The sequence below is a fragment of the Octopus sinensis genome, linkage group LG4 (assembly GCF_006345805.1).
Source record: "Octopus sinensis linkage group LG4, ASM634580v1, whole genome shotgun sequence".
Lineage (NCBI taxonomy): Eukaryota > Metazoa > Mollusca > Cephalopoda > Octopoda > Octopodidae > Octopus > Octopus sinensis.
The window spans coordinates 119,565,415-119,584,815 of record NC_043000.1 but is presented as its reverse complement, the minus strand read 5'-3'; the positions used below and the strand labels follow the sequence as shown (position 1 = coordinate 119,584,815).

The 19,401-nt window shown below is 40.9% G+C and overlaps 1 protein-coding gene across 2 annotated transcripts in view; it reads left to right on the top strand.

Annotated features, from left to right (window-relative positions):
- The window catches only part of LOC115210692 (kinetochore-associated protein 1), a 115,998-nt gene that overhangs the window by 25,319 nt on the left and 71,278 nt on the right, over nucleotides 1-19,401 (top strand). For both annotated transcript variants that reach the window (XR_004998850.1, XM_036502411.1), the window contains exons 15-25: nucleotides 460-579; nucleotides 3,175-3,264; nucleotides 4,377-4,433; nucleotides 5,611-5,672; nucleotides 5,797-5,905; nucleotides 6,328-6,471; nucleotides 7,749-7,805; nucleotides 9,030-9,146; nucleotides 10,755-10,874; nucleotides 14,209-14,352; nucleotides 16,449-16,544. Coding sequence is in view for 1 of the 2 variants with exons in the window: in XM_036502411.1 (XP_036358304.1) it covers nucleotides 460-579; nucleotides 3,175-3,264; nucleotides 4,377-4,433; nucleotides 5,611-5,672; nucleotides 5,797-5,905; nucleotides 6,328-6,471; nucleotides 7,749-7,805; nucleotides 9,030-9,146; nucleotides 10,755-10,874; nucleotides 14,209-14,352; nucleotides 16,449-16,544 (1,116 nt within the window). In the remaining variant the exon portion in view is untranslated. The remainder of the gene's footprint in view (nucleotides 1-459; nucleotides 580-3,174; nucleotides 3,265-4,376; nucleotides 4,434-5,610; nucleotides 5,673-5,796; nucleotides 5,906-6,327; nucleotides 6,472-7,748; nucleotides 7,806-9,029; nucleotides 9,147-10,754; nucleotides 10,875-14,208; nucleotides 14,353-16,448; nucleotides 16,545-19,401) is intronic.

Here is a 19,401-nt window from a genome sequence, read left to right as displayed (position 1 = left end):
TTTGTCCCCTCTGTGTTTGTCTGTCCTTGTTTGTCCCCTCTGTGTTTAGCCCCTTGTGGGTAGTAAAGAAATATATTGTCTCTCTCTCTCTCACTCGGATGGTGGGGAGACTTACACAGACACACGAATACACACACATACAGGCGGTGAACTGGCAGAAACGTTAGCACACCGGGCAAAATGCTTAACCGTATTTCATCTGCTGCTACATTCGGAGTTCAAATTCCACCGAGGTCAACTTTGCCTTTCATCCTTTCAGGGCCGATTAAATAAGTACCAGTTATGCACTGGGGTCGATATAATCGACTTAATCCATTTGTCCTTGTTTGTACCCTCTGTGTGTAGCCCCTTGTGGGCAGTAAAGAAATAAGAAACTGAGTGTCAGTATATACTTGTAGGGTAAAGATGTTCCCATATTTATACCAAAGCAAAATGTCTAAATGCCATTTCTTTTTACAGTCTCTCCACAAAGCTCATTTAAGGCATATTTTATATATGCTGTCTCCATGGAGAGAAGACACTGTTGACAATAAAAAAGAACTAACGAATAAACTATGGCTCCTTCTCAAGCTTGTTAAAGTAAGTACAGAATTCTTCCTTCTATTCGATTTCATTCTTATCTTCTGCTAACATAGATATTGTCTATCTCTCTATCCATCCTTTTTCTCTCTCTCCTTTTTTTTTCATGCTTGAGTGGTCAGTGAAGGGCATCCTACTGTAGAAACAAGTACTCCATGAAAACACCCCCTCTCTTACTCTCAATTGCTCTCTCTCTCTCTCTCTCAGATGGTGGGAAGACTAACACAGAGACACACACACAAATTTCTCAAGTTATCAAGTTGTAAAAAAAAAAAGTTTCTCCAACATCTTTCTAATGGTTAATTCCATGCTTGCATGGGGGTTAGGCTGGTTGTTGCACAGCGAATCAGATATTATTTCATGGTTACTCCCTTTGTTGATTAGTCAGGGACCATGTCTCCCTCATACCATCTGTTTATGACATGTCATTAAAGAGGTTGCCTTTCTCTTGGCAGTGCCCTCAAGAGCGTCCCCTCTATCCTGTGTCCTCTGTTTGTTCAACAGCATCACAGGATAATCTTTTTTCTTCTTTAGGTGAGGGACAATATATATTTTTAACCTTTTAGTGTTTAAACCAGCCATATTAGGCCAAAATTTTCTTCCTGTTTTATGCTCAAACCAGCCAGCTCTGACCTCTCACACCTACCCTACAAAGTCATTCTAAAAATAAACAGGGACATCATCAAAATCTCAGAGTTACAAAATGCTGTACAATTAATTTAAAACAATGTAATTAAACAGGCTTTACATTTGACAGATTAATCTGAATGCTAAAGGGTTAAGCTAGGGAAAGGTATTGCTTCAACAAAGATTGTCTTGCAAACTACTTAGTGACTTTGAGGGCCACATAAACAACACCTGTACCAGCACCATGGGAAAAGCACTTGTGCCTGCATCATATGGAAGACACCCTTGCCAGTGCCTCACAAAGAGCACCCAATACACTCTGTAAAGTGGTTGGCATTAGGAAGGGCATCCAGCCTTAGAATTCGTGCCAAAACAGATGGCTAGAGCCTGGTGCTGTCCTTTGGCTTGCCAACCCATGACAGCATGGAAAATGGATGTTAAATAATTTTTTTGGGGTGGGGGGCACTGCTGCTGCTAATATACAAATCTCAGTTACTATATGTGATGACACAAGATGCGCAGTCATATTCAGGAAAGAAGAGTTTTAGTGTATCAAAGCTTGTGATATTTAAAGCAACTCCAGATATAGGACCCGAATTGTTTTTCATGGAGTACAAAAAGTGCATCTGATATACCATCAAATATGGTGATTGATAGTAATCTATATATATATAAAACTGTAGTTGTGTGAGTGCTTGTCCCCTTCGATTTAGATTCCTAACTACTCCCACATTTTGCGGTGCAGTTTAACCAAATTCGGGTATCTTATAGTCATGATTCATATCGAGCCCATTTGGCTATTAGCGCGCGTCTACGATGAGTCTACGATTTTAAAAATAATTTAACATTTTTTATTCCATTTTAATGCATATTTTTTCGTGTGTCAATGGCGGCGGAGTTGGCGTCCATGCTCACACCTGCACCTGTGTTGCTTTTCCCCCTTCTTCCCTCCCTCATGAAGCTGTGAGGAAGGGAGTGTAAGGAAATCAACGTCGTAAAGCGTTGTCAAGGAGACCAGCGTTCTTTTAGAACGACTTCATGGCTTGAAGACACCAAAACAGAAATGGCTAAGAAAGCCCGAATTGGCATCTATAAGGGAAGTAACTCTCTAAAAATGTTTATATAGTTATTTCCCTTACAAACCCGAGCAACGCCGGGCGATACTGCTAGTTGTTAAGAGAAAATACTCTTTACTTGCTTCAGTCATTTGACTGTGGCCATGCTGGAGCACCGCCTTTAGTCGAGCAAATTGACCCCAGGACTTATTCTTTGTAAGCCTAGTACTTATTCTATTGGTCACTTTCGCCGAACCGCTAAGTTACGGGGTGTAAACACACGCACACAACGGGCTTCTTTCAGCTTCTGTCTACCATATCCATTCACAAGGCTTTGGTTGGCCCAAGGCTATAGCAGTAGACACTTGCCCAAGGTGCCACACAGTGGGACTGAACCTGAAACCATGTGGTTGGTAAGCAAGCTACAGATACAAATAAAATTATGTCTTAGCTGACCACATCATGAATTCTGATAAAAGAGAATGAGGCATTGTTTTTCTCATCATTTAGCATGGGTTGGACAGTTTGACCAGGGGCAGCAAGCTGGAAGGCTGAACCAGACACCATTCTGATATGGCACGGTTCCTATGGCTGGGTGCCCTTCTTAACACCAACCACTTTAAGAGCATAATGGGTGTTTTTACGTGACACCTGTATCTGTCACAACTCCAATTTTGCTGGCATCATGGATCTTCTCAAGCATAATGCCAAAGGTCTCAGTCATTGCTTCCATGAGGCCCAACACTTAAAAGGGTCTCAGCCACTTGGCTTCTCATATTTTAAATTCCATTGAGCAACAGTAGTGGTTTGACTTTTCCATCAGTTCCAGTTTTTTACAAAGTAAATGATAATAATTTCTTATTTATTGGCACTGACTGATTTTGTTTGTTTTGATTCTTGCTTTTCTTTTCAGGATGACCATTTTGTTGTGCAACATTGCCTCTCTACAAGTTTGACCACTTTCTCAGACACACACAAATTACTAGAGTACATCAAGTTACGGGTAAGTAGATATTCCATCCAGTTTGTGTACTTTGTAGAGTTCATCATCCTTCTTTATTCTGTATTATATATTATAAAAAAAGGGAGCACTCCGTCGGTTACGATGACAAGGGTCCCAGCTGATACGATCAACAGAACAGCTTGTTCGTGAAATTAATGTGTAAGTGGCTGAGCACTCCAGACACATGTACCCTTAACGTAGCTCTCAAGGAGATTCAGTGTCACACAGTATGAAAAGGCTGGCCCCTTGAAATACAGGTACTACTCATTTTTGCCAGCTGAGTGAACTGGAGCAACATTAAAATAAAGTGTCTTGCTCAAAGACACATGTCTCCAGGAATTGAACTCCCGACCTCATGATTGTGAGCCAAATGCCCTAACCACTAAACCACGTGCCTTTATATATATATGTATATATATATCACAGAGGAAATGACAAGGAACTGGGAGTTGTGGCAATTTGCTGTGCTTGAGAAGACATGTCAAGCTGAGTAAAATTGCTGTCATCAATACATACAGGCTTGTCCCTTTATAGGTGCTGGTGCCACATAAAATGCACTCGTGCCAGTGCTGTATAAGTGGACTCGTGTTGATGGCACATAAAAAGCACCCAGCACACTTTGTAAAGTGGTTGGTGCTGGGAATGGCATCCAGCCATAGAAACTATACCACAACAAACAATTGGAGCCTGGCCAGCTCCTGTCAAACCGTCCAACCCATGCCAGTACACTCTGTAAAGTGGTTGGCATTAGGAAGGGCGTCCAGGTGTAGAAACCATGCCAAAATAGTCACTTGGGACCTGGTGCAGCTGTCTAGCTGACCAGCTCCTGTCAACCCACCCAACACGTGCCAGCATCACTTAACGTCCATTTTCCTCACTGGCATGGGTTGGACAGTTTGGCTGAGGCTCCGATCTGATCTGGCAATATTTCTACACCTGGATGCCCTTCCTAAATGTTAAAATGATAATCATGATGATGATAATGATTCAATGAAAACACAAACTATTGTCGGAAACAGCTTGCCATACCCATTTTAATTTTGTATCTTTTTCCAGTTTTTGAAATGTTCAGTAATTGTTTTGTTTCTTTTCTCTCATTTTTTGTTTTTCAGTTGACCAACAAAGCAGCCAACGAAAAGACAGAATTAGACAACACTCTCTTAAATAAAGTAAGATTAACAAAAATTATTATTTTGAATGGTTACCCACTCACCCCTACCCTGTACTGCTTCTTTTATATTTACCCCCCCCCCCCTGTAACATAAGGGTACCCTTAACACATCATCAACACCATCTTCTCGGTTTCCCAGCTGGAATAACCATGTATCTCCTGTTTCTGTCCCTCTATAATACTTTAAGCCCTCATCACCTGGCACAAACCCATTATCCTCAATACCACACCCCTCTCAATTAAAGGGTCTTGTCTTGCAAGTTACTTGGTGGCCTTAGTAGTGCCAGTGTTACATAACAACCACCTATACACTCATCATCATCATCATTTAACGTCCGCTTCCCATGCTAGCATGGGTTGGACGATTTGACTGAGGTCTGGTGAACCAGACTCCAATCTGATCTGGCAGAGTTTCTACAGCTGGATGCCCTTCCTAACGCCAACCACTCCAAGAATGTAGTGGGTGCTTTTATGTGCCACCGGCACGAAGGCCAGTTTGGTGGTACTGGCAACGGCCATGCCCAAATGGTGCTTTTTACGTGCCAGTAGCACTGGCGATGACCTCACTCAAATGTTTCATGTGCCACCAGCACAAGTGCTAGTAAGGCGTCGTGGTCATGATCACGCTCTAATGGTGTGCTTAACGTGCCATCAGCATGAAGGCCAGCTTGGTGCTCTGACAACAACAATCTTACTCGTATGGTACTCTTAGTGCTCCACTAGCAACAGATGCCAGTCACCGGGTTTGATTTCGATAGACACCAGTGCCTATATATATATATATAGTGTGTGTGTGTGTAAATAACAGCTTGATTTGACTCCGCACGTCTTAAAATTATGTAGGAACATAAGACAAATCCATCTCAGATGTTAGGAAAAGAGTGGAAGATTTGAGACAAATTCAAGATGGCTTATAGGCATTAGACCTGTTTTGGTCAGGTCAGGTTACATGGTATTAATGCTGTGAAAGTGATGCCACTATTTTCTTTATTCTTCAATCCATGTGCACAAATACGATGTTGGCTAGTAGCATTTAGGTGGCTGGCTGTGGTATAGTGTATTCAGAGACATCAGTTCCTTTGTATTGGGTACTGCAAATGATAGAGTAGGATGTTGGCTTGAGCCAGTAACTGAGTAATAAACACATTCTCACACTCTCTCTCTTTCTGTTTTAGGTGAAGCAGGTGCTCTTTCGTTTCTACACTTTCTGTTTTGCACTTGGTCGTAAATATTACAAGTAAGAGAATTTATCATTTTTTTTAAATGTCTCTACCATCTAAAACTGAAGAATTTCCTATCATTTTGTTTCTTTTCTTTTATTTCCATCATTTTCATTTTATTTATTTATTTTTGTCTAACAGAGCAGAAGTATGGGAAGAGTTCAAGAAGGCCGATTTCTTTCACAAAATAATCAACTCTTTCCGTGACAAATTACTTCATGTTGCATTTACAATTTGGAGAAGGCACCATGTAAGTTATAGAAGATTTCTCTAACCCTTTTAATGATACGACCCCACCTTCTTTGATACAAACTTCCTGTTTCAAAGTAATCTCAATTAAAGCCTTTAATCACAATTTCTACTTTCATGCCTTCATGTTCTTAAGTTAACCTTTAGCATACTGCATTTTCTTTGGAATTGTTTCCTCTGCCACTGCCCTGTTACTACAGGGGAGAAAACTCATACAGTGACATAATGTACCTACTGTATGCTAAAGGTTAAAATAGTCACTGGCATAATGGGCTTCATATATTCAGCTGTTTCATCACTTTCGATGTCCGAGGCTTTGTACCTGTGTGTAATAAAGTGAGATTTCTAAATGAATTTTATAATTTTTTGAGGTTGATTTTCATTTTACTTTCTCACTTCCTTCTTTGTCCATCTATCTTCAAGCATGAAATTGTGAAGCTGCATTCTATTGACTCCCTGGAACTGTTGCTAAACAGTGTACCACTCCATGTCAGCATCACCCAGCTGCAGGCATGGTTACTGGAAGATTTCATCCCGTACGTTATCAGACTGATGCCACGTAGTTTGGTAAGATTCTTAGTTTCTATCATAACCATTGTTTTCATTGTGCGTGTGTCTTTCTGGTTGTCAGCTTGTGATTTACTTAATACTGAATAGATCAGACATGCTATGTCGTTAAGAAGTTTGCTTTGCAACCATAGGGTGTCCGGTTCAGTCCCACTGTATGGCACTTTGGACAGGTGTCTTCTATTTTCTGCTTCCTGTTCTGTTTACCGCTGCTTCGACTCTCTCTGTAGCTCCAGGCCAACCAGAGCCCTGCGAGTGGATCCGGACTCATACACCTTCATTTGTACGAAATTGCTTGGTGCAGTCACGATACAGTATTTAAAGAAAGATTTTCTGAAATGTTATTAAATGTATCAAGCATGATCATTACCAGCATCACCTTACTGGCACCTGTGCTGGTGGCATGTGTAAAAAGATTCGAGCGAGGTCGTTGCCAGCACCACCTGACTTGCCCTGTGCCGGTGAAACGTAAAAGCACCCACTACACTCTCGGAGTGGTTGGCGTTAGGAAGGGCATCCAGCTGTAGAAACTCTGCCAGATCAAGATTGGAGCCTGGTGCAGCCATCTGGTTCGCCAGCCCACAGTCAAAATCGTCCAACCCATGCTAGCATGGAAAGCGGACGTTAAATGATGATGATATTAACTGTTTTAAAAATGTCTTAGAAAAACAAACTGACATTTATCTTTTGATATGAAGTTTGCATATTGTGTGTGTGTAAGCACTTTCATTACTCAGTTTTTCAAAAACACCTGCGTGTGTGTTTCTGTTTACTTGACATCACGTGATTGTTGTGTGTGTCGTTGTCATACAAGCAGTATCATTTATTTCCAATATACTGTGAGAACACGACTGACTATAGATGGTGGGAGAAGGGAATTATTTTACTTAGCAGATGTATCATAATTACTAAATGACAATTAAGAGGAATTCATCATGAGAAGGGGTAACAATCTCAAGATTAATGAATTTCTCCAAAACTGACCTGACCTTAAGGAAAAAGATAGTTCTACTCTCTGGAGATAAGAGGACACTCATGGACCTGTGTTTCTGGCTCAAAAGCTGTCATCAGCACAGAAATTATCCAACTTTATTTGCTGTAAGCTAAGGATTTGACTTACACAAAAAAAAAAAAGACAGGAGAAAACTATCCCTCGCTCTACTTTCTGCTTCCTGTTCTGTCTACCACTACTCACTCTCTCTTTCTCTCACCTACCCACCATCATCCACTTTCTCTTTGAAAATGGCTTCTTCATCCGTCACTCTTGTATATTACAGAATGTGCTCACGTCCTGGATCATCCTGAAAATAAAAAACATGGAAATTTATGAGAAGGTAACGTTTTTTGTCTCCTTTGTCAGGGGGTTGGGTTGAAAAAAAAAATGTTCTTTGGTAGCCGCTGACTTTCAGGGCTTAGGTTCCCTTCTTACTGGGGTTTTGTGACTCTAGACAAAGAACACTACTCTGATTTGAGCCAATTTGGAAATTCCTCTCCACTACATACTGTGAAGTAGCTGACAGTGGAACTTAATGTAGTCCTGCAACTTGTCAGAAAGTGTGAAACCACCCAACACATGACAGCACGGAAAACTGACATTAGAAGATGAAGAAGGTGGTGGTGGTGGCGACGACGACGACGCTGCTGCCTTATCAAATATTCTCATTGATAACATGGTAGGGTTTGATTTAAACCGGCCATATCCAGCCAAAAGTATTCTGCCTGTTTTATGTTCAAACTGGCCAGATCTGGTCTCTCACACCAACCCTACAATATCGTTTTAAAAATTAACAGCTACCTCATCAAAATCCCAAAGCTACAAGATAATGCCTGATTAGTTCAAGGCAATGTGGATGAAAAAGCATTAATTTTGGTAGAATAATGTGAACACTAAAGGGTTAAGGGTTTTTTTGGGGTTTTTTTTCGCTATTTCTGGCTGGTTGTATGATCATGTAGAAGTTCCCTGTTTGTGGTGTCACTGTCAAGAATTTTGCATGCCTGCTGTGGAATCTAGAGTTTTTCTCTTGATAACTTACCTCTTATTCATATAACTGTAATTCATTTACAGATATAGGCTGCATGAATGTGTAATAAATCTGACGTTCCAATGACTTGGCTTCGGTATTAATCATCTAAGAGTGGATGCATGCTTCATAAATGGGATCTAAGGGTTTGTTTCTCGGAGTTTCAAAAAATGGTATAACCATCAGGCGACGAGCTGGCAGAATCGTTAGCATGCCGGGCGAAATGCTTTGTGGTATTTCATCCGCCGCTGTGTTCTGAGTTCAAATTCCGCCACGGTCAACTTTACCTTTCATCCTTTTGGGGTCGATAAATTCAGTACCAGTTACGCACTGGGGTCGATGTAATCGACTTAATCCATTTGTCTGTACTTGTTTGTCCCCTCTGTTTAGCCCCTTGTGGGCAATAAAGAAATAGGTATAACCATCAGTGGTCAACCTACATTAGAAAGAGACCATCTGTTATTAGTATCATAATTATGTAATTAGGAATATTTGACTATGATAATGAAGATTTTCATTTTACTGATTTTATTCTAGGCTGAATGGCCATCAAATGCTCTGTGTGTGATGGAAACTTTCTACAAGAAGTTTACCAGTTTGTTAAACGTGTCCTCTGACCAGTACATGTCAACACCTTCTGAGACAGCTCTAAAGGTAAGGTTTCACAAGTTTCAGGTTGATCCTTCATTAAATCATCAACTTTACAATACTGCTATAGCTTCGTGATGTCATCACCATCACTTTTGTATTTTATTACCATCTTGGCTGTGGTTGCTATGATCTGAGCTCTTATCCAGATTTATTGTCTACCTGTTCAAGTAGAAGGACCATATCTTCTGCAAGTAATTCCATTTTTCTGCAGTAGGATCAGTCTACAGCCACCCTCAGTGCATCTTTTAATTGAAGGTTTAGGAAATAACTGTTGCCCTCATCATCATCGTTTAACGTCCGCTTTCCATGCTAGCATGGGTTGGACGATTTTGACTGAGGGCTAGCGAACCAGATGGCTGCATCAGGCTTCAATCTTGATCTGGCAGAGTTTCTACAGCTGGATGCCCTTCCTAACGCCAACCACTCCAAGAGTGTAGTGGGTGCTTTTTACATGCCACTGGCATGTGGCAAGTCAGGCGGTACTGGCAACGACCTCGCTCAAATCTTTTACACATGCCACCGGCACAGGAGCCAGCAAGGCGATGGTGGTAATGACCATGCTCGAATGGTGTCTTTTACGTGCCACCGGCACGGAGGCTAGATAGCCACTCCTACCGTAATTCATTTTCCCCTTGAACTGTTTTTGTGGTTTCAGAATTTCCTTTTCCAAGGCCATGTTGCTTTCCTGAAGCTCAACCACTTGCATTTTGTGTGGATTTTCTTCTATTGGTTACTAGCAAAGGCCCACAAAGTGTAGAGTGGCTCCCCTTCAGTCACAAACACCTGGTCATTGGTCTTCTCGGCCATTGCCACATCTCCACCCATTTAATTATGCCATGTCAACACCACTCCCTCATGTGCTTTAGCCTGTTGTCTAAGGTGCTACACCAGTGTGTAATATTTAGAAGCTGAATGAAGGGCCAGTGATGCCTGTTCGTGCTACCACTTAAGGGTCCAGGCACCATTGATATTATCTCTTCTCAGAGCTCCCTACACTTCTGCTGCCTTCTTTCCTTAACTTTATTTCCAGATCATTATTATTATTATTCTCAACTTTGCCTTTCATTCTTTTGGGGGTCAATAAAATATGTACCTGTTGATTGCTGGGGTTAATTACATCGACCTACCCCACTCCCCTAAACTTGCTGGCATGGCTGTGTGGTAAGAAGTTTGCTTCCCAACCACATGGTTCCGAGTTCAGTCCCACTGTGTGGCACCTTGGGCAAGTGTCTTCTACTATTGCCACAGTCCAACCAAAGCAGTGTGAGTGGATTTGGTAGATGGAAACTAAAAGAAGCCCATCGTGTATGTATGTATATATTTGTGTCTGTGTTTGTGCCCCTACCATTGCTTGACAACTGATGTTGGTGTTTACATCCCTGTAACTTAGCAGTTTGGCAAAAGAAGCCGATAGAATAAGTACTGGGCTTATAAAGAATAAGTCCTGGGGTTGATTTGTTCGAATAAAGGTGGTGCTCCAGCATGGCCGCAGTCAAATGACAAACAAGTAAAAGAATATAAAAAAAATGCAGAATAAGTGCTCAAAGCAGGTCAGTATTACTAACCATATCAAATTTGTTATATTTCGTTGTTGTTTTCTGGCTTTTGCAGACATACACCAACGTCAGGATAACTTTAACCCCGCTGATCAACTTAATCACTGTGTACCGCCAGCTGGAAAGCCTTTATACCAAGTACAACTTTAAAATGACAGCTGCAGGTTTTGCACAGGTAAGATTTATGGGTTTTTTTTCTTTCTTTATCTCCTTCAGTATTTCCAGATTATTATTATTATGATGTTGTAGCAATAACCATTTTAGCCATTTTGAAATATGGCGCAAATTGGCAATATGATGTAATGTCTTTGTCGAAGAATTATTATTTTCGTTTTTTTCCATTGGTTAATATAACTGCTCATATAAAGATTCTAAAAGTTTCGTAAAGAATATTTGTAATGGATTTCGATTCTTTTAAGTCAAGTTGAGCAGTTATAAAAACCCTGGATTTTGGGGAAAACTTTGGTGTTTGTTGTTATGTCACTAAACTCCACGACACTCACTCTTTTGAGACATCGGTAATTTTCATGCCATGTCTAAAGTTAATCACAAGTCTATTTTGATTTGTTGATTAATGTATTAGTTAGAAATAAGAATTAGTTAATGAATTTATAGTCGTTCTTCTATACGACAAAATTATCTTTCTTTCCTCCTGTAAGTAATATAAAATGTTATATTTATATAATAAAACTAATTAAGAAAATGTTTCTCTTCACGTTTGTTTTTCAACTGAGCATAAATAAATATGCATTTTTCTGTAATCCTTAATTTATGTTTTCTTATAGCGGTTAAAAGGACACGAAGAAAATATTCAACATACATGTCATTAATATTCATAGTGTTTCATGTGTATATGTCTCTATGACTTTATATACTGTAGTTAGGGTTTAAGGTATAATGATAACACTTGAGTATAAGTGACATTTAATCATTATATTCTCCCTTACTCGGAAAAAAGCCAAATAAAATAATATAACCTAAGAGAAAGCTTAAGGTAGAATAAACAAACCGCCATAATGTCGACTCTGCCTTTCATTCTTTTGGGTGGGAGTTGATAAAATATGTACCAGCTGAGTACAGGGGACGATTACATCGATTTACCACCACCCCCAAACTTTCTGGCCTTGTGCCAAAACTATTATTATTATTTAAGGTGTCGAGCTGGCAGTGTCGTTAGCACACCAGGTGAAATGTTTAACGGCTTTTCATCCGTCTTTACGTTCTGAGTTCAAATTCCACTGAGGTCGACTTTGCCTTTCGTCCTTTCAGAGTTGATGAAATAAGTACCTGTTTCTTTACTACCCACAAGAGACTAAACACAGAGAGGACAGACATGCGAATAAGGTCGATTATATCGACCCCAGTGCGTAACAGGTACTTATTTTATCGACCCCGAAAGGATGAAAGGCAAAGTTGACCTCGGCGGAATTTGAACTCAGAACAAAGCGGCAGATGAAATACCGCTAAGCATTTCGCCCGGTGTGCTAATGTTTCTGCCAGCTCACCGCCTGATGAAATAAGTACCAGTTATGCACTGGGATCAACTATCCCTTCCCCCAGATTTTCAGGCTTTGTGCCTATTCTTATCATTTAAGGCGCTAAGCTGGCGGTACCATTAGCATGCCAGGCGAAATGCTTCGCAGCATTTCATCTGTTTTGACGTTCTGAGTTCAAATACCACTGAGGTTGACTTTCCCTCTTATCCTTTCGGGGTCAATAAGTTAAATACCAGTTGAGTGCTGAGGTTGATGTAATTGACTAGCTCCCTCCCCCTATATTTCAGGCCTTGTTTCTGTAGTAGAAAGAATTATTATTATTATGTTTTTGCAGCTTGATACTTTCCCTGGCAGTAACTGTTATGAAAAGTAACAAAAGCTGGCGAGGTGGCAGAAACGTTAGCACGTCGGGCCACATGCTAGTAAAGAAATAGGTATTTCGTCTGCCACTACGTTCTGAGTTCAAAATCCACCGAGGTCGACTTTACCTTTCAGGGTTGATTAAATAAGTACCAGTTACGCACTGGGGTCGATGTAATCGAATTAATCCATTTGTCCTTGTTTGTCCTCTCTATGTTTAGCCCCTTGTGGGCAATAAAGAAATAAGTAACTATTATCGTGAAAATTTTGTTTGGTTAACTAATGCAAGAACTGTCGAATCCATTGTACGAAGGATATAGCATGTTATAACAGTTATAATTTGAGGGGTCTATATGTCAGGTCATTGTAAGTGCTACTGGTAACATGTGACCCTGCACAACCTGCCACACAGTCTGGCTGTCAGTGACTAAATCAGCAATCCTGCCAACCATGTTTACTAAGGAGGTTGGTTTTCATTGTAGACTCTTCAAGACAGAAAAACAAAACCTGTCAACGTGCAAATGAACCTGGTAGAGTTAACAGCCATCCAACAGCTCAGAGTGAGAAGAAAAACTCTGATATGACACTTGCAACTTTGCATCCAATGGTGTAGACTAGTTCTTTGTGGGCAAATACATCATCATCATCGTTTAACATCCGTTTTCCATGCTAGCATGGGTTGGACAGTTCAACCGGGGTCTGGGAAGCCAGAAGGTTGCACCAGGCTCCAGTCTGATCTGGCAGTGTTTCTACAGCTGGATGCCCTTCTTAATGCCAACCACTCCATGAGTGTAGTGGGTGCTTTTTACATGCCAGGTGAGACTGGCAACGGCCACGATTGGTTGGTGCTTTTTATGTGCCACCGGCATGGAAGCCAGTCAAGGCGGCACTGGCATCGGCCACGTTTGGATGGTGCTTTTTACATGCCCCTGGCACAGGGATCACAACTACAATTTCCATTGATTTTGATGTTGATGTACTTGACTCAATAGGTCTCCTTAAGCACAAGGTCAAAACAGTGTTTCTTTACTTGCCACCTGCATAGGAGTCAGTCCAGCGGCACTGGCAACGACCGGGTGCCAGTCATCGAATTTGGTTCAATTTCGATGTAATATAGAAAGTGGGATTGGTTCTGTACAGTGTCTTTCCTCTAACTTAAACAAGCACAGACATGACTTTATTTATCACATCTCCATTATTATTTGCATATCATGCCTGGTTGTAGCCAAGGCAGGCAAAACATCATCATTATCATTTAATGTCTGTTTTCCATGCTGGCATGGTTGAACAGTTTGACAAGAGCTGTCTAGGCTCCAGTTGTCTGTTTTGGCATTGATTCTACAACTGGATGCCCTTCCTAAATCCAGCCACTTTACTAGATGTTTTTATGTGCCACCAGCATGGGTGCATTTTATAAGGCACTGGCATCAACAGAGTTGCTAAGTAACTAACAACACAATTACTTCAATAAATACCTTCGGACGAATAGTGCAGTTAATTTAGCTTTCTGTGATGTGTTTGCTTTAAGTATGATACACAGATTGCTGTTTTAATCCAATATTATTTCTGTTGCACTTAACAAATTTTCATTTATTAAATGAGTTAAAGATAAACCTTGTTAGTTTAATGTTATTCATTTTCTTTTACATTCAGGAAACTACTGAGTCGGTTGTCTTTCGGATGCTGGATCGCTTGGTGGCCATAGAATTGATGGACAAAACCCTCAAGGAAGTTATCCACCCGTATATAAAAGAATACCAACTCAATGAGGATGACATATTCTGCAAATATATTAGAGTATGAATGTTGTTGATCTTGTTGTTATTGAGCATTTCTCCTTTTTATATGAAATGTTACTATCCTCTATATTTTGTGACCATTTCATTGAAATTCAGAATTTCAGATACTTGTTTTTTTCTGCATTTACTAAGTATTTCTATACCACAGTTATCCCTTTCATCATCATCATACGTCTGTTTTCCATGCTAGCATGGGTTGGACGGTTCGACCGGGGATCTGGGAAGCCCGAAGGCTGCACCAGGCTCTAGTCTGATCTGGCAGTGTTTCTACAGCCGGATGCCCTTCCTAACGCCAACCACTCTGTGAGTGTAGTGGGTGCATTTTACGTGCCAGGCGAGGCTGGCAACGGCCACGTTCGGATGGTGCTTTTTACGTGTCACCGGCACGGAAGCCAGTCTAGGCGGTGCTGGCATCGGCCACGTTCGGATGGTGCTTTTTACATGCCACCAGCACAGGGATCACAACTGCAGTTTCCATTGATTTTTGATGTTGGTGTACTTGACTCAATAGGTCTCCTCAAGCACAGGGTCGAAACGGTGTTTCTTTACTTGCCACCTGCACAGGAGTCAGTCCAGCGGCCCTGGCAACTGCCAGGTGCCAGTCATAGGATTGGTTCAATTTCGATTCATTATAATCATTTAACATCTGTGGTTCACGAAGGCATGGGTTGTACAATTTCAAGAGGATCTGACTGATCCAAAGAGTGCATTGTGTTCCTATGGTTGCTACAGCTGGACGCCCTTCTTAGTGCCAACCACTTTACAGAGTGTATTTGGGTTCCTATTTTGTGACACCAGCACAAGTGAGATCACTTTACAACTTGCAAGGCTATGTTCCCCTTCAACTGAGCAGGGCTACAGTCGAGCGGGAAGCAGTCTATGATATCGGTTGATTGCATCATTGTATAACAAACAACTGCTGTTTCTTTGCTAGTGTATAGTACTGGTATGCTGACACCACGATCAGCTAGCTCTCCCAGCAGTACACGTCTTTAAGCCTTCAGCACTTAAACTAGTTGTATCTTGTCAAAATATTCTGTTCATCATCATCATATATGTCTGCTTTCCATGCTGGCATGGGTTGGACGGTTTGACTGAGGCAGAAACGTTAGCACGCCAGTCGAAATGCATAGCCGTATTTCGTCTGCCGTTACGTTCTGAGTTCAAATTCCGCCAAGGTCGACTTTGCCTTTCATCCTTTCAGGGTCGATTAAATAAGTACCAATTATGCACTGGGGTCGATGTAATTGACTTAATTCATGTGTCTGTCCTTGTTTAGCCCCTTGTGGGTAGTAAATAAATAGCTTTGACTGAGGACTGGCGAGCCAGATGGCTGCACCAGGCTCCAATCTGATCTGGCAGTTTCTACAACTGGATGCCCTTCCTAATGCCAACCTCTCCGAGAGTGTAGTGGGTGCTTTTACGTGCCACTAGCGCAAGGGCCAATCAGGTGGTACTGGCAACGGCCATGCTCAAATGGTGCTTTTTATGTGCCACCTGCACAGGAGCCAGTCCAACGGAGCTGGCAACGACCTTGAAGACAACAAATTTCCAGTAATTTAATCTTTAGTAATTAAAAGAAATCAGAAGCACTGTTCTAAGAAAAAAGTACAAAGCACATCTGAGAAGTAATTATATTGTGTACTCAAATTTTCATCATCATTTAACATCTGTTGTCCATGCTGGCATGGGTTAAACAGTGTGGCCAGAGCTGGCATGCTGGTTAGCATATGCACCAGACTCCAGCCTGTTCTGGCATGGTTTCTACAACTGGATACCCTTCCTAATGCCAGCCACTTTACAGAGTGTGCTAGGTACTTTTACGTGACACCACACAGGCGCTTTTATATGTTGTTTGTTCAGACTGGTCGACTCTGGCTTCTCACACCTACCCTACAATATCATTCAAAAAACAAACAATCACATCACTGAAGTCTTGAAACTGCGAAATAATGCATTATTATTTCAAAACTGTGTGAATATGTACACATTACATTTGACTGAGAAATCTGAATACCAAAGGGTTAAAATCTCCCAAAACATTTGTTGATTAATTGTAATTCTTCTTCTGAATATTCTTTTTGGCTTTTCTAGGATCTTCTAGAACGAACTCACTGCGTCAACTATCTTGGCCATGCACATTGGGAATCGAAAGCTTTGGCTGTCATCGGTTATATTTCTGATGTAAAAGTTAGTACTGTTTACCTGTTCTGCTAGTTCTACCGGCTGTTGAACTATTTTGACTTTTATTGTCTTGTTATTATTGTGTAGAATCCACTATTTGGTGTTTTTTCTCTTTTTCTTTGATGTCACCATTTTTAATGCCTCACTTAGCTTTACTTGAAAACCATTACCATATTTAATGGCACAAAAGATACTCAGGCATATTGGATGCACTCAAGTTTCAGAAGTACATCATCATCATACTTTAGTGTCCAGCTTTCCTTGCTGGCATGGGTTGGGCAGTTTGACTTGTGGATAGCAAGCCAGCGGCTGCACCGGGCTCCGATCTGATCTGGCGAAGTTTTGTAGCATGACACAAGAAACCAGCACCATTTTGTACTAGATCTTGCCGGCTGCCATTACCAGGTCCGAGACAGAAGCAAGATCTCGCCTACAACCATGTTTGCCATGCGCGAGACCACAGCGAGGCTCTTGTGCGCAACATCTATTTAAGGAGGTGTATTGAGCAACCCGTTCTCTTCTCTCACGTTGGCGTTCACGTTGAACAACACTGCAACGTAGCAGCTCACAGCGGATTCTTAACCCACTCTAACTTTACTCGTTATCTCCAGAGGTAATGTACCTCTCATGAACGGAGCTAATGAACTACATGCTGACATATAGATGGTTGCTGGGAGCAAACCCCTTGAAATGAGAACCAAATAAACAACCATTGAATTACATCCACTTGTAAGCCTCTTCTTCTTTGAGTTCCAGAATCCCAAGACTACAAAAAATTATTGTAATGGGAGGAGATACTCCACAGGTATAAGAAACCTAGTCCCATTACAGTTTCTATAACTGGATGCCCTTCCTAATGCCAACCACTCCAAGAATGTAGTGGGTGCTTTTTACGTGCCTTAGGAAAAACAGTTTTTAGTGCTTTAATCCTTTCATTACTAACCTGGCTGAAACCCGTTCTGGCTCTGATTACAAATGTGTTGTTTTCATAAGTTTTGAATTAAAATCTTCCACCAAACCTTAGTCACAACTTATGTACCTAACACTAGCTTAATGATAACTAAGTTATTTTATTAAATTCTTTGTTATATTTAAAATTAATCGAAAGAAACACAGAACATCTCAAAATAAATACGCTAACAAAAGGGTTAAAATATATAATAGAGAAGCAATTCTTAACCCTTTCGATACCAACCCGGCTGAAACCACCTCTGACTCTGTAGTACAAATGTCTTGTTTTCATAAGTTTTGAATTAAAACTTTCCACCAAACCTTAGTTATCATTCAGTTAGTATTAGGAACATAAATTGTGACTAAGTTATTTTACTTATATTTAAAGTAATTGAAAGAAACAGAATCTCAAAATAAATACAGTAACAAAAGGGTTAAAGCATGTAATATAAGCCCAATTTCACATATAGGATCCAGTTTTTTTCATTATTAAGACCTTGTTCTAGAAAAACAAAATTATGTCTCATATTCCATCAAAAATAATTAACTGGGCATTTCAATACATTTTTATAAGAACTGCAGATGGCAGAATTAGTCAGACACTGTATTACTGTATTTATTTCTTTATTACCCACAGGGGGCTAAACATGGAGGGGACAAACAAGAACAGACAAAGGGATTAAGTTGATTACATCAGTCCCAGTGCTTAACTGGTACTTATTTAATCGACCCTGAAAGGATGAAAGGCAAAGTCGACCTTGGTGGAATTTGCCTCAACATAAAGGCAGACAAAATACTGCTAAGCCTTTCACCCAGCATGCTAACATTTTCCTACTATAGACACAAGCCCCAAAATTGGGTGGGGGAGTCAATTAGATCAACCTCAGTGCGCAACTGGTACTTAATTTATCGACCCCAAAAGGATGAAAGGCAAAGTTGACCTCAGCGGAATTTAAACTCGGAACATAAAGACAGATAAAATACCGCTAAACATTTTTCCCAGTATGCTAATGTTTCTGCTGGCTTGCCACCCTCTGTATTGACCCTTTAGCATTTAAGCTGCCCATAGGCGGAGGCGTGGCTGTGTGGTAAGAAGCTTGCTTCCCAACCACATAGTTTCGGGTTCAGTCTCACTGTGTGGCACCTTCAACAGATGTCTTCTGCTACAGCCCCAAGCTTGTGAGTGGATTTGATAGATGGAAACTGAAAGAAGCCTGTCGTATAAATGCATATATCTATGTGTTTGTGTTTGTCCCCACCACCACCACTTGATAATCAGTGCTGGTTTGTCTACATCCCCATGAGTTAGCAGTTCAGCAAAAGGGGACCGGTAGAATAAGTAGCCGGCTGCATAAAATAAGTGCTGGGATCGATGCATTCAACTCGAAATCCTTCATGGTGGTGCTCCAGCATGGCTTCTGTCTGGTGACTGAAATGAGGAAAAAGGCAGCGAGCTAGCAGAAACGTTAAGCGCGCTGGGCGAAATGCTAATCGGTATTTCAGCTGCCGTAACGTTCTTAGTTCAAATTCCGCCGAGGTCGACTTTGCCTTTCATCCTTTCGGGGTCGATAAATTAAGTACCAGTTACGCACTGGGGTCAATGTAATCGACTTAATCCCTTTGTTTGTCCTCTCTTTGTTTAGCCCTTTGTGGGTAGTAAAGAAATATGAAAAGAGGAAAAAATAAAGGGTCAAAGATCAGCCCTAAATATTCTCCCTTTTTAATGTTCAAATTGGTCAGGTCTGGCCTCTCGTACCTACCCTACCTAAAGCATTACTCTAAAAATAAATAAGCATTACATTTGACAGAGAAATCTGAATGTTGAAAGGTTAAATGCCTTGAGGTCTTTCTTGAGTTGGGCTTAAACTACACTTAGGTTATACTCACTACTAGAAATAAAGTATTTCTAGAC